The sequence below is a fragment of the Sceloporus occidentalis genome, unplaced genomic scaffold, assembly GCF_023333645.1.
Source record: "Sceloporus occidentalis isolate IW3139 unplaced genomic scaffold, rSceOcc1.0.p SCAF_23, whole genome shotgun sequence".
Classification (NCBI taxonomy): Eukaryota; Metazoa; Chordata; class Lepidosauria; order Squamata; family Phrynosomatidae; genus Sceloporus; species Sceloporus occidentalis.
The window spans coordinates 1,254,170-1,269,395 of record NW_028317003.1 but is presented as its reverse complement, the minus strand read 5'-3'; the positions used below and the strand labels follow the sequence as shown (position 1 = coordinate 1,269,395).

The 15,226-nt window shown below is 39.7% G+C and overlaps 1 protein-coding gene across 2 annotated transcripts in view; it reads left to right on the top strand.

The window, feature by feature from the left end:
• LOC149300672 (E3 ubiquitin-protein ligase HECW1-like) overlaps positions 1 to 1,545 on the top strand; it is a 76,504-nt gene extending 74,959 nt beyond the window's left edge. For both annotated transcript variants that reach the window (XM_089484846.1, XM_089484845.1), the window contains 2 exons: positions 476 to 674; positions 1,434 to 1,545. In XM_089484846.1, the coding sequence (XP_089340972.1) occupies positions 476 to 674; positions 1,434 to 1,545 (311 nt within the window). The remainder of the gene's footprint in view (positions 1 to 475; positions 675 to 1,433) is intronic.
• Positions 1,546 to 15,226: the final 13,681 nt, after the last annotated feature.

Genomic DNA, 15,226 nt, shown 5'->3' with positions numbered 1-15,226 from the left:
ACAGTAAGCGGGATTACGCTATGTGGATCTATCTGTGTTTGTGTTACTGTTGGTTAGTAGAACATGGAAGGCAGTATTTCTTTCTACTTTTCCTCTGCCACAATATAATATATTTGTCAGCCATATTTCATTGGTGGCCTACAGGCTCTAGACCTCCCTCTTGAGTTTAGTAGTTTAAAATAGAGACGTACTAACTGATTTATTTTTATCAGCAGCCAACTTCAGTTATTATCTGAAGACATAAGATGTTTGGTCTTCCCAGGCGCCCTAAAGATTCAGGGACCTGGCCCCTCTCGCAGTAGAGCTTAGAGACAAACCGATACCACGTAAACCTCAATTATTAGCACTTGTGATGGAGATTTACTACCGCAGTCCAAACAAACGGTGTTCATTTTCTCAGATCTATACGCCATGACAGTCATAGAGCCATATTAGAAAGTAATCCTTTACATGCCATTGTTTCTTTTTGTTTAAGGATACCATGATGGGCACATCGTAATTCGGTGGTTCTGGGCAGCTGTGGAAAGGTTTAACAATGAGCAGAGATTACGACTCTTGCAGTTTGTTACGGGGACATCCAGTGTTCCATATGAAGGGTTTGCAGCTCTACGTGGAAGCAACGGACTAAGGCGTTTCTGTATAGAAAAGTGGGGGAAAATAACATCTCTTCCAAGGTATCATCATAAAACAACACAGTGGCATTCTGGCATAAAAAAAATGTTTAATATGACATATTAAAATAGAACACGCATCATTAGATTTATCAATAGGTTTGGGCTAGCAATTTAACACTGGCAACCTTACATCATTTTCTAGACATCATCACTGCTATATGTGGTATTTCAATTCCTAATCATATTAAAAAACAAAAGCTGAGAAAAATTATTAAAAGCAGAGCAACAGCTATTTGGCCATTGACTTCCTTTCCAGATCTTTTCTTTTTTTTGGTAAATGCTATTAAGTTGATTCACATATTGCAAATACCACTAACGCACTAATATTCTCAGCCTCTTCATAGACCTTCAGAGTTATCTACACATTTCATTGACACCTATAATTATTACCCTGCTCTATACTGACTGGACTCAAATGTCTTTTGATTGTGTATTAGGACTGGTAAATCAAATGTAATGTGCACTTATCTCAAATACTTTTATTTAAAGGGACATTACAGTGGCCCCTACAGCCCCGCCAATAAAGAATGCTATTAAAGTGTGATATGCATTCTTTAAAATCAAATAATTAAAATAGAATAATTACATTTTGGAGAGCTACAGCTCGAAACGTCCTTCATGGCCTGACATTTCGCACAACTAATAGGCTGCATGAATGCCCAACACAGAAGTAAGTTGGATACAACCATAATTCTAGAACAGGGACAATAATTACTGAGCTCCCTGTTTAACAAGCATTTTAATTGTTTTCTCTGTCAGGGCACACACTTGCTTCAACCGATTGGATCTTCCTCCATACTCCTCATACTCCATGCTACATGAAAAGTTGTTGATAGCAGTCGAGGAGACAAGCACCTTTGGACTTGAATGAATGGATCCAGGAACTTCTGGTATTTTTTTCCCGATGGATGGCACCACCTTCCTATTCCACAGACACGGGTTGTCGTTGTGGTCTTGTTTTCACATTGCATTTTTATTTGTTTTTCCTTTTGGCATTCTTGTTTCAAAAAGAGGCTATTACTTATAAACATGCATGGGGAACTGGTTCCCTCCAAGGTCCTATCTTTGTGCTTTGTCCTCTGCGGAACTCAGCAATCCACAAAATCTGTATGCAATATATAAAAAAAAATAATACCACATATGGACTTTGTTCTCTGTATATCTCTGAAATAAACAAAGAATTCAGCTGCATATTGTACTCTGTACTCAAGGGCCATTTTTTGTTGTATATTAAACTTACTGGCAGAAACCATTTCTGTCAAATGATAATGGATCTGCTTCTATTCCTAGTTGTTTCATACTTTCCATTACTTCCTCACACTGGTGGAACCAATAAGCAAACAGTTTATTTTTTTATAATTTTTTTTGTTTTCCGTTGCTCCAGACATATTATTTTCACAAATGGTCCTATTGAGCAATACGTGTTGTTAGGGGTAGCCAGCAGAGGTCTCCAAAGGTACTAAACTCGAGTTATACACGCCTTTTCTTGCAGGATGCTATCGGGGCTTCATGGGAGTTGTAATTTTGAAATTTAGTGAAGTCATGTGATCCTTAGATTTAATCATGTGTTTGGTAGCATTGAACATGGTTGAAACTTATAAGATCTCGTTGGTTTCCACTTAAATCGAGAAAAGGAAACTCAGAGGTGTTGAGAGATGATGTCACATCTTATTTCTTTGGATCCAACATACCAATATCCATTGGCACATTAATGCAGAAGTAAAACATTTTATTCATATATAATGTATGTATATATACTGTATATATGCTTTTCATTATCCTGGTCCTCTCTAATAATGAATATTTACCCTTCTGAGCAACTAGTCCCTTTGTTATTGTGAACACTTCTTATTTGATGGAAATATGACTCTTTCTCTTAAAAGGAAAAAAATCCAGGTTGACGACAGTAAAAAGTATTATTGTTCAACAACTGAGAATATTGTCGATACGCAAACATAATCCATATTCAAATGAAGGGAAGTCATTGCAGAATACATATAAATGATTGATCTATATACATACACTTAAGCATAACAACACTGCTTCATTCATTGTAAAAGTTATGCGAAAGCAAAGCCATACAGTTCGAAGTACTAAAGCTGTTTTACTTGAGACAATCCATACATAGGTCACATTAAGTTAGAAGGGAAGCATAAACAGGTATATACCGTATTTGCTCGATTATAAGACGACCCCTCAAATTTTGGATCTTATTGGGGAAAAAAAGAAAAGGCCTGAATATAAGACGACCCTAATGGGAAAAAAATCAAAACCACTGTTTTTGTGTTTTTTTCTTTTTTCTTTCTCACCTGTCAGTGGGAATAGCAGATCTATATGTCCCATCAACATGTCCCATCAACTTGTCCCATCAACATGTCCCATGCTCCTCAGTCACGCTTAAAGGGGTCTGGGAATCATGGGAAATGTAGTTCACTAGGTTGTGCCCCTAATTGAACCAGCTATGCAAATCATTCCTACCTGACAGTCTATGCTCCTCTTCACAAATTGTGAACAGGAGCACAGACTGTCAGGTAGGACTGATTTGCATAGAATCATAGGCACAAAACGTAAAAAACGAAGCTGGGTCAGGTGAGAACAGCGCGACCCACGTGACCCGCGCATCTGTTATGGTCACAGCTTCCGATTCGGCCGCATCGGAGGATGCTGAAGCCGCGGATTACGGAGGCGGCGGCTGCTGCCGCGGATTACGGAGGCGGAGGCGGCGGCTGCCGCGGATACGGAGTCGGCGGCTCCCGCGAATACAGAAACGGCGACGGCTGCCGCGAATACAGAAGCGGCGGCGGCTGCCGTGAATACAGAAGCGGCGGCGGCGGCAGCTGCCGCAAATACAGAAGCGGCGGCGGTGGCTGCAGCTGATACGGCGGCGGCGGCTGCCGATGGAATTGTGAGGTATCGTGGGGGATGATCTGAGGCCTGATTACAAGACGACCTCGATTATAAGACGAGGTCGGTTTTTCAGAAGTTTTTTTCTGGAAAAAACCTCGTCTTATAATCGAGCAAATACGGTAATACAAACTAAACAATTAAAAACAAAAGCATTGTTTGCAATAGTGCAGTCATCTTTTTTGGTGGTAGTGTTCCTTTACGATGACAATGGTAATCTTATAAAAAAATTATTATTTTGTGATTTATTTTTATGACACCCTCACATAAGTTCTCATAGGCGCCACAATTCACTTTTATCATTAGGCAAGACCTAGTTGTGACAGTTTTTTGCGTGGGTACAAATGGGGGCTCTTGTATAGACTAAATAACCACGTACATGCAGGGGTTCCATATCAGTACAGATCAGCACAAATGTAACTTTAAATTTGCTTTAATGCCCTTGCATATTTTACGATGTTCCTAGGATTTTCAGGTTTTTTATAGGTTGGGGAGGGATAGAGTATTGTGAAGGGGTCCTAGACTTAAAATTAGGGATTAAAAAGTACAAAACTACAAATATAAATTTAAAAAACAACATATTTTATCCCTTTAGGATAATCTGATATACTCTAACACTATATGACAATGGTCATTTTTTCCATATTGGTTTAGGCAGAAAAGTTTAGTTGTAGATTAGTGGGGTGAATGTATTTTAGGGGTAATTTTCTCAACTATACTAGCTATGGACTAGCTATAAAAAAAAAAAAGTATTTTTCATTTTTTATAAAGTAAGTGCTTGCAGTCTGAAAAGAAAACAGTATATAGTTGTAACAGGTGCTTTAAAAAGGCATTGACCTTCTTTTGATACTCAAGGAAACAAGCAAACCAATGTTTATTAAAAGTGAGTTTTGCAGAGTTAGAGAGCATACCATAAGAAACCTAATTTACTAACCTGTCTGTTTGCCGTCTGGTCCCTGGTATGCACAAGCCGGTCTCTGACAGTACAGGAGGAAACTGTTCCCAACTAGCTCCTGTACTCTACTGTCTTTATATAATAAAGAGACGATTCATCTCTGAAAAAAAAGACATATCAAAAGTGGTGATATTTAAAAAAAGATGCAATGGACTCAATCCATAATTACTTTATAAGACACCACTGTACAATTGTATGAAACATGTTTTGTTCAGTATAGTTTTCCTTTAAGTATATTTAACAGCCTTAAATGTCCAGTATGTCAGTAATACTAAATAAATGCACGTTTCTTAATTAAGAAGCAAATGGTACCATGAGAATTAGCTCTCTCAAATAAGAATCACACAGAGCGCAGTGTGCCAGAGTAGCTCAGGCTACCAAGCCCTAAGTCCCAGTGGACCTGCCACCCAAGTACCTGGTGGTCTGGTGTGCTCTAGTATGCCTACATTTCCAGATATCTCTCCTGCCCTTCTCAAAACCAGTCCCATGTATTTTATGTTGTCCAGGTATTCGTTTGAAGTGTGCTGGGGAGCAGATGAAGAGAAATGTGTGCCAAGGTAAAGACGGACACCCTTTATGTCACACCAGACAACAAAGTTTTGTTGTCTCAACTGAGTAGATGGGATAATGAGCAGCAAGATTATGAAATACCACAAGGTCACCAACCACATACTTACACCACTGCATCATACTGCTTTTTGTTACTTAATTAATGCCATAATTTTTTAATTATCTCAAAGATCACCACTAGTTAACCTCCTGTTCAACCCAATAAAAACCTATCGTGCTCCCTCAAGGTTTTGTGAGAAACGAAATTAGCCTCAGGTGGAGGCATTATGCAAAATTCTTCAGGGATTTCACGAAACCATGTCTGACCACCACTGGAGCTTCTACATGAGAATCTGTTTTGTAGAACAGAGTCAGTCCTATGACATGAGTGTCTGACATATGGTCATGTTCCATGCAACATAGTTGTTGACAAGAGTTGTATTATGCGTGTGTGACATTAGCGCATTACACGGATTTTCACGTCCACAAGCAAGAGCGTGCGTGCCACCTCAAAGACCTCCATGTCTGCAGTCATCTTGGCTATATGCAACGGAAATACATAAATCATTGAAAATACAAGTCGCACATTGTTCAATAAGTGTTTACACCTATGTCATGTTTAATTAATGCCTAATCAACCACTGCAATTGTTAATGTATTGCAATTAAAATGTTTTTTTTTTATTATTTAATTTTAACAAATGTAATTTGTTTATTATGTTTGTACAGCTTTCATGCTGTTGCAAAGCTGGCTGAGAAAATCCCTTAGATGGTTTCCCTCTTTGGATATTCCCAAATTAGTTTTCAGGGCTAACTTGATTCTTCTTGTGGTGAAAACTTGCCACGGTCTCTCACTTTCTTAGAACCATAGAGACAAGAATTATCTATTCTCTCTATTCCATGCAAATGGTGAGGTAGACAAATCCTCTCTTCTTATGGCAAAAGTAAGTTTCTGTGCACACTGAGTATTGTACGGCTAGGTTTGCCGTAATACACAATAAATCACTAAAACACAATTTTTTCAGGTATTGCAGGAAAGAAATGATATGACTAAGTATTAGCCCTGAGTCTATCCATAATCCATCTTAATTTATGTGTGCCCCCTTAACAGCTAAATAGCAGAGGAAGCCCAAAAAAATACATGTGTGCCAAAACCAAAAGCGAATGGAACATAATCCTGATCCCTGCAACATTTTTAATGTAGAGTTAAAGAGAGTTTGGAGTTTGGGGAGTTACAGGTAAGTGAAAAACTTCTATCAGCCTTTGAGAGAAGTGACAGAACTTGGTCTTGCATGTCATACCTTATGTTTAATTAAAATTGTATGAATCAGCACTTAAGCAGTAATGAACAATGAAATAAAATTGCACTGAGCTATAAAATATCGTCAATGCTTTAACCTGTCTTTTGGGTTTATTCTCTAAAGGAAGAGTTGCAGGAGCGTTGTGGTTTCATCTCTTTGACTTTCATCTTTCACTGTAAGTGAGATTCTGCTCCAAGAATAGCTTTGTTGGCTCTGTGTAACACATAGTTAAATCAATGGGATTACTTCAGTGTCTTTATCCATAGAACTATACATTACTCAGCCCTTATACAGAGGAAACTTGCCAGTGTTTGCCCTTCATAATGAATAGCCTTTATTACATAAACCTCTCTGCGTGTGTCATGTGTTTGTCTGTCTGTTATTGCCATATGTGAAACATACTTTGCATCATGTATTCCTGTCTGTCTCTGCACCACTCACTCAACTAAATGGCCCAACTTGTGCTTAAAGAAGAAGTAGGGCTCCTAGAATTTAGTGGTCCCTAGATTTATTCAAGATTGTGTTGATGTTAATGCAAGGAACATAAAAGCTGATTCGTTTTTTAGTCAAGACTGTAAGAGAAAGCATCTTCCCAACACAAAACTGTAGATTTTCTATTAAATGTATCACTATGTCTGTTCTATTTTTGTTTTTGCATATAGAATAGCATTTTAAATGTGTTTATATGTATGTATTTTATATCTTTGCAGGTTTGTGTACAAACAAGTATGAGGGTAGCTAAACTGAGAACAGATAGTGTCTTAATAGTCCGCCCTACAGTGTCTCAAATTTTAGCTCACCTATGCCTTTAGGAAAAAAATTCAATTAACTTATTAGATTTATCCCACTTGCAATGGTAGTCCAAAACCAAAATGTGCCCAAGGGACCCCCAAGAACCCTAAACATATATTCCAGCTTTCATGGGCCTCCTATTTGAGGGTTCAGTTGGAACCCTCTAGGCACAAGTGAGCAAGGAGGTCCATGTCTTGACTAGCATTTAAACTTGTTGAGAACCCTGAGAGATCCTCAAAGGGAAAAGATGTGTGCAAAAAGTAATGAGACTATCTCAACTGAGAAAGGACATCTGAATAGCCTGCACTACAGTGCTTCCCTGTTCGGGAAATGGCTCACTTATGCCATTACAAGTAACTTTAGCTGAATCCAGGAGGAACTGGGTAGGATTGGACTAAAGTGAGGCTTGAAAGTGGAGGAGAAGCACTCAATATAGAGAGGTGGACTTTCTTTGAGTACCCAAAATGTTTCCCAGCCCAGAAACATGGTGCTTCTGCAGTATGTTCCCAGTGTTTCTGGACAACTTTTTGGGGTCAATCTCTATCGGGTTTATGTAATAAAGAGAGATTTGGTGGGAGACTTGGCAGGAGAACTGTTGTTCCAACTCCCTCACTTTAATATTCCACAATGGAGACTCACTGATTTAACTATGGATTATATAGATGGAGCCAAGCTCTTTGGCCCTCCATAATGTAAAATGAAGTCCAACAAACTGGGGTGCCATAAGCTACCGATGCTTTCCACATGTCCTATGATTTGCACTGAATGACCTTTAGGACTATTATATTATTAAAAAAAAGATACCAATGAAGCCAGACAATGAACTGTTAGAACGAAACTGCATCACTTTTCTTCTGTTCCCATAAAAAAAAAACAGAAATGACTTATTACTTCCTTTTTTTACTATTTCATTTTCTGGCGTCAGGAATTGTCTGTAACATTTCTCAATATCTTCTATCTCCGAAATGATGCATGTTTACACCATGTCGCACACAGGGGAAGCTCACAAAATTAAGCTGAACAATGACCAGCTCTCCATGGGCCATCAAGTTAGCATTTTATAGCCAAACAAATGAATAGGTAACCAAAAATAATTGTATACAAGCAATAACATAAGCAATCATTTTTTCATGCTTTCCAGTGCTCACTTAGAGGGCATTGTGAGTATCGGGAGTTGGCAGAAAGAACGAGATATTTTGTAGTTTAACGTTAAGAATGCCATTTCTATTGTTAGAGGTGCATATGCAGTTAAAACAATATAAGTGGCATGAAGGAAGTGTGTGTTCCAACTTGGGCCAACCATAGTATTCAAATGTGATCTTCACTGTGGGATCATAAGAAATGGAGGAAAGTGTATGTTAACATTTCCTTGCTATGATGGATGAATATTTCTAGGAAAGTATGGCTTAAATAAATAGATAGTAGCCTAAATAAATAATATATTTCTATTGAAATTAGTTTCATTGCTGTAATACAGTTTCCACGGTTGTGACAAAATGTGGCACCATGTAGCTCCTTTGCAACTTTATTTCGTCCAAAATCCATAATTGACATCTCATCACATTTGCCTTCACCTGTCTAAGGCTGATGTCAAAGGATGGCCTGGCCAGTGGAATAGAAAGGGGTATTTAATGCAAGCATCCCTCCTCCTCCATTCCATGATCCCACAACTTATATAAAATTGCTTATATTGTTGACTCTTATATATATCTATATATCTATATATATATATATATATCACCTCTGATGTGCAAAAACGAAACAAAAATTATAAAAAATCAAGCTTATTAAGATTAAAATGTGTTGTCAGTAAAAGAAAACACACATTGCAGTCGACGACTACACACTGCTAAGAATAAATTGTAGCCTCTGTTGGCAAGTAACATCTGTTGCCAATATGCCTGTTGTATCATCTATTATACCAAGTTGTGTAAAAATTGTGATTTAAAAAATTGTGTTTGTCATTCAGCTCTTTGTATTATTTGTCTTTTCCTATTGTTGGCTGTACCATGCTACTGGGTCTAGTGTGTATTTGTATACAGAAAATTACATCATACCCAATATAGAAAAAGCTTCAACAATGATTAGTGAATTTTACAATGTGCCATCAATGGTTGAAGCAAATAGGTATATTCAAAAATATGTGCAAACCAGCATAAATTATATCACATGGCACTATTACTGTTACTGTGTTGCATAATGATTTCTGGCATCTCCCTTAAAAAACGCACGTATGTGTATAGTTGAGAAAATGTCCCATGGGTCAAAGCACAAAAATGCTTTGGTCTGCATATATGTTCTTGCTACCACAGAAAATCTTTGCAATGTATTTTAGAAATTGCCATTAGCAGTTCCTCAATGTTTCTTTTCTTATTATTACTATATGTACCTGTTTAGAAGTAATACACAGGTGTGCTCTAATGCTGGTTCTGTCTTCTCCAGAATAATGTAGACGTTTCTACACTTCTCTCTCTCCTTCTGGATCCGTTGGCCAGGGCGGGCCTTAGGGGTGAGCGACCTGTGCGGCTGCACAGGGCACCATGGTAGCAGGGGACTTAAATTAAAACATTGGGGTTTTTTTGTTTTAAACTATGCTTTAATATAAGTCCCAGACAGGGGCGCCAAGCGGTTGCTCGTGAAGTTTTCAGCAACCGCTCGGCGCCCCTCACTCTCCATGACTCCGCCGCGGTGCCGGCATTTCATGTTGAGCACCGGAATATGACATCATATTCCGGCGCTCAACATGAAATGCCGGCACCGCGGGAAGACGGATGCCTCCCGCTCCCACCAGCGACAAGGTAAGTGAGGATAATGAGAAGTAGGGAGAGGGAGTAGATAGTGAGAAGGGGCGGGGGGGATAGTGAGAAGGGGCAGGGTGGTAGTGAGAAGGGGCAGGGGGGGGATAGTGAGAAGAGGCAGAGGGGGGATAGTGAGAAGGGGGATAGTGAGAAGGGGCAGAGGGGGGTAGTGAGAAGGGGCAGATGGGGGGATAGTGAGAAGGGGTGGGGGTAGTGAGAAGGGGCGGGGGGTAGTGAGAAAGGGGCGCCAGAGGAGTAGTCTGCACAGGGCTCTGCCGTCGGCGTTATCCCAGCCTAGTTTAGTACCGCAACAGGGTGGAAGTCCACAGAAGAGGTAAGGATATTGCAAGGGAGAGCTGTGAGCACCGGAGACCCAGGAGAAAAAAGAAGTACAAGAAACAGAGCAGAACAAGAAGAGGAGCTGCAGAGAAAAAGACGAAGAAGGAGAGACACCGAAGTGGTTGCCGGAGAAGGCAGGGAGACATTGAGAGAGAGTGAATGGGAGTGAGCGACAATGTTTTTGGATAGAAAAGGCCTCAAAATTTCATGCAATCCGAAAAGGCAGAAAATAAAATTTGCTGTCTGGAAACAAATACACCAAAAACTAAATTAAAATTTGTCCAAATCATTTTATGGTCCATTTGCACAAGTCGAACTCTCATACACTCAAACTCAAGAGATGTGAGTGTATGCGACTACATGTGAATTTAAGGAGCACAGGTAAAAATAGATACCTCAAGTGGCATTTTGTTCACTATAACTCCCCAACTAGGAATGGCATGAACTACATGTCTGCAAGCCAGGGAGCTTAGGGAGCTTTCATCTCCAAATGCATCATTTCCTATGTTAAAATGCATCTTCCATTTTAAGGTAATCACCTTATATATAAAGCTATATCCTCCTAGAGGTAGATGACATCTATTTTTTATTTAATTACCTTGCATAATTTTGTGTCATCCTCAAACATTGCAATATTACTTTTAGTGCCATGTTTTAGATTAATGAAAAAAATATTAAAAAGAAAGGGACCGAGGAAGCACTCTTGAAGAACTCCACTCCAAGCTTTTGTCCAACTGGAAAATATTCCATTAAGAACATCCCTCTGTATTTTGTCTTTCAATCATTTTCCTGTCCAAGTACAAATAGTTCATCCCAGTCATTTGTGGTTTAATTTATACACAACTTCGTGTTGCACAGTGTGTGTCAAACACTTTTGAAAAATTCTGATAGACATCCAGTGTAGATCCCTGTCCCATGTTGGGGCTTACAGCTATATACAAAAGCATCACCCATTAGTGCTAAAACCATGTTGGCTCATACTAACGATATTGTTCTATACAACAACTTGGATAGCATCTATAAGCGTTGCAACCAAAGTGTACATCCAAATTTTCTTTATTGTAGAGCATTTGAAATTAAATAATAAGACAGTATGATGTTGGGTACATTAATAATAGGCACTAGAGAACAATGAATTAAAAAATAAATGTTTGTCTGAGTGTCTATCGTATTATCTTGTCATAGCCAGAGGCAGCAAAACTCATCAGAGACACCCATGACATTCCCAGACCACAAATAACGTTCATTGTGATGCCGCTGAACATTTTCAGTGCCATAGGAGTCGTACTATTTCTGCAGCAAAAAGTACAGGGTTGACGATTTGGAAAAATGTTATCTGAAGGTCATTCTTATAGATAATTAATAGAGTTTATCTTCCTTACAGAACTCACAATATTATAGCTCTTCGAGCTATAATACTAGCACGGTATGTTCTTCACGCAAACAGTACACATTGTCCAGAAATATGTATTATGAGGAAGTCTGATATCTGTTTTTCATGATAGAACCAGGGGTCATAAAGAGACACGTAGGCTCTTGCTTATTAATAACCAGAACTTAATTGAGGCAACAGGTAACATAGCACAAGGAACTCTTATTCATCCTGTGTGATACTTGACAGGACCTAACCCAAGCTGAATATGGTGTCCATGTTTATTTTTTGAAATCCACATATTATACATAGCTTATACACCAAGCAAAAGTGTTTCCCCTTTGCATCCTGACTGGTGTGTTGAGTCGTGGCAGAATTGGCAGAATTTCTTTCACTGAAGGAGCACCTTTACTTTGAAAACTGGAGTAGCTACCCATCTTATAGATGGCTTTCACAAAGAGAAAGGCAGCAACGATGGCCAGGGACGTCCTGCTAGACCCCTTGGTTCAAGTTATGCTGGTGGCAGCGGTGGGATCTGATGCTCTTCATTGATGGTCTGAACCACACACAGGGACACACACAGAGTCAGGATGGATGCCCAACATCTCTAGTACTTCTATGAAACAGACAAATGACTCATCTTTTGCAAAGAGGTCCTCAACCACCTTGACGCCACAGGGGTTGAAGCCCTCAAGATTGTGGACATCATTAATGGGGAACGCTAAGGAGAAAGGGTGAAGGTACGGATATGCGAGACAAGGGAAACAACATTTGGATGAGCCAGGATGAGAAGCAGCAAAGCCCCATCCACTTTGGCAGATTAAAGCACAGAGGTGCAGGGCAGGAGAACCTCCACAAAAGTCAGAAGTGCTGGATGCAAGATGCCAGAACTCTATCCACAGAGGCAATCTGTGATGCCGGGGTACAAGGAGCCAGACCCTCATCCCCAGCAGCAGTCAGAATTGTCAGAATGCAAGATGTCAGAACTTCATCCATACAAGAAATCTGAGATGCCAGAATGCAGGGTGCCAGAGCCTCATCCCCAGCAGCTGTTGGAGATACAGTGGGAGTGTTTTTATTATGAATGACATTACAAGAGTGCAGTGCTCATGGAAAAAGAAGAAGGTTCTTGGCCTGGTAATGCCAGTACTGGATTACAGTGCCCCCTCCATGAGCATGGAGTCCGAAAAAGATGGAACCCCCATTTAAATTTACACTGAGGAAGATCTGTCATCGGGTCTATCTATTGCGAGAGGGAGACATTTAACCTGGAACCCCATTTAAGGAAGATTATTGGGACTGCAATCTTACAGGACATGCAGAGGTTAAATTGTACAATTTTGTATTTTCCCCCTCTTGGTTCAAAGAGTCATATGAACCATGACTTACTGTCTTAACCATTTCTTCCCAAATCCCTTTACTTATGTTGCGTATTTGCCATTGTTTTATGTGTGAGGAGATCAGTCGGTGCTACTGTTGTCTGTTTAAACCCTTGCTATTATGTTGTGGGTTAATTATGTCAATCCTGTTTCTGTGTATGTCAATTTCCCCTGCCATGGTAAAGTGGCTACATAAATCATGCCCAGTCTCAATAAAGTGTTGTTTTTTTTCTTGCATCCTGTCGTGACGTAACTGGTGGTACGGCCCTTTTGGGAGACTTTTTTCCATGGAGGAGTACTTTTACTCTGAGAACCAGAGAAGCTACTCATCTTATAGCTTGCTTTCGATACGAAGGTGGCAACAACAACCAGGGACGTCCCCGGTTGTCTGTGCCACCTTCGACAGCTAGACCCTCTGTTACTGTTGCAATTACATTGTGACTTTGTAACAACATTCATACCCACCATTCTGAGCTTCTATAAAACACAGACATCTCTAGCAGAAAAAAAGGGGCATTAAAGGGTCATTAAATCAATAAACCTGCAGGATGATGCGTTTGTTGGTCCCACCAGCCTAGTCTCACAGACATTGATATCACTATGGAAGCAGAAGCTTACTAAGATTGACCGTTTCATAAACTGCAGTGCTATCATTGAGTGGAAACATATTGAATATCACACAAACACACTCACATATTTTACATGTTGCTGCATCAGCTACCCTGCACAGCCACACCAATGCCAATGACGACTGAACTCTGTAGAAATCACAGTGTGACCTGTATTTATACTTGGGGACTTAAGTAGTGACACAACTTAATCACAAGTGAATCACAACTGATGGCTGGACCTCCAGGGTCATCTCTTTCATCTCCAGGTGGTTGAATGTGGAATTAAGCTAAGTCTCTCCCCAACTTCATTCCCACTCATGGTGCCATGCTGATTTTCATGACCATCACCATGCTCCACCACCTCTTGTTTCCCAAACAGATATTGGAGAACAGATTCAGTGGAAGATTTATAAGGTTGTTCTCTGTAAGCCTCAGTAAGAGTTATCTAAATTTGGGACTCCACTGGGGTTGCAGGGGACATAAAGTAGTTATTAGATGTTTGGGATTTCAGGGTCAATTTAGTAAAAGAGGGGCATGTCTGAGATGTATTGCTAAACTTGCTCTGACTGTAAAGTTCTAAGAAGACTCTTCCCTCAAGAACATTCTGGAAGTAATTCCAGATCCTTCTGGGTTTAATACTAGAGCCTAATATGAAAGGCACTATTCTACATGTAATTAAAAAGGTAGAACATCACTCTTCCTAGTATCATCAGCATACTCAGCCATTTTTCATATCGTGCATTGTAATGACATCATGGCGTGTCAGCTAGGGGACACAAGGTAGTTGTTTATGTATATATATATATATATATTATGTCAATTTGTAATATTTCATTTATTTTATTGACGACCTCAAATGTATGTATTTAGTTTTACAAGGATAAAAATGATAAAAGTATAATTAATACATAACTGTCCATATTTCTTAGATCTTGTTGCAAATGTAAAAAGTACCTGTATGTGTGCTACATACTATAATAATACCTTAGTAACGAGTTTCTTTATCATGCATCTTCCTCTGTCAGCTAATAATATGGGACTCGAATTTAATTTGTATAAACGATATTACTTTTAGTATTATTTCTATTTAGTAACGAGCTATCTGATGTCACTTTGGGTGCGCTGGCGCCCTCTAGCGGGTCAACTACAATTCGCAATAGGCAGGAACTGGTACATCTTCTACAAGAGGCGATACTTCCTCTCCAGTTTGATTGGCAGACTGCGGGACCATTGTAAGCGCGTATTTTTTTTCTGTGGCTTTTGTGGGCGTAGTTTAGTTGCTGATGGGGCGTGGTTGCTTTTAAGTCCTGTATGGGAGGTTCAGCTACTTTGTGTGGCTTTAGTCGGGAGGCTGCTGTCCGTCCTGTGTGTATGACTGCCTGGTTTCGGTGCGTGAAAACCGGCTTTACTTTGCCGCTGCGTGGAAGTGTACAGGAAAATCCGGTGAGCGAGGAGTATTCGAGGGAGACGAGACCGGTTCACGCACTGTGGATACCGACACTGGTGGGTTTTTTTTTTTTTTCTGGCATTTTTTTTATGCAGCTGAGTTGTAT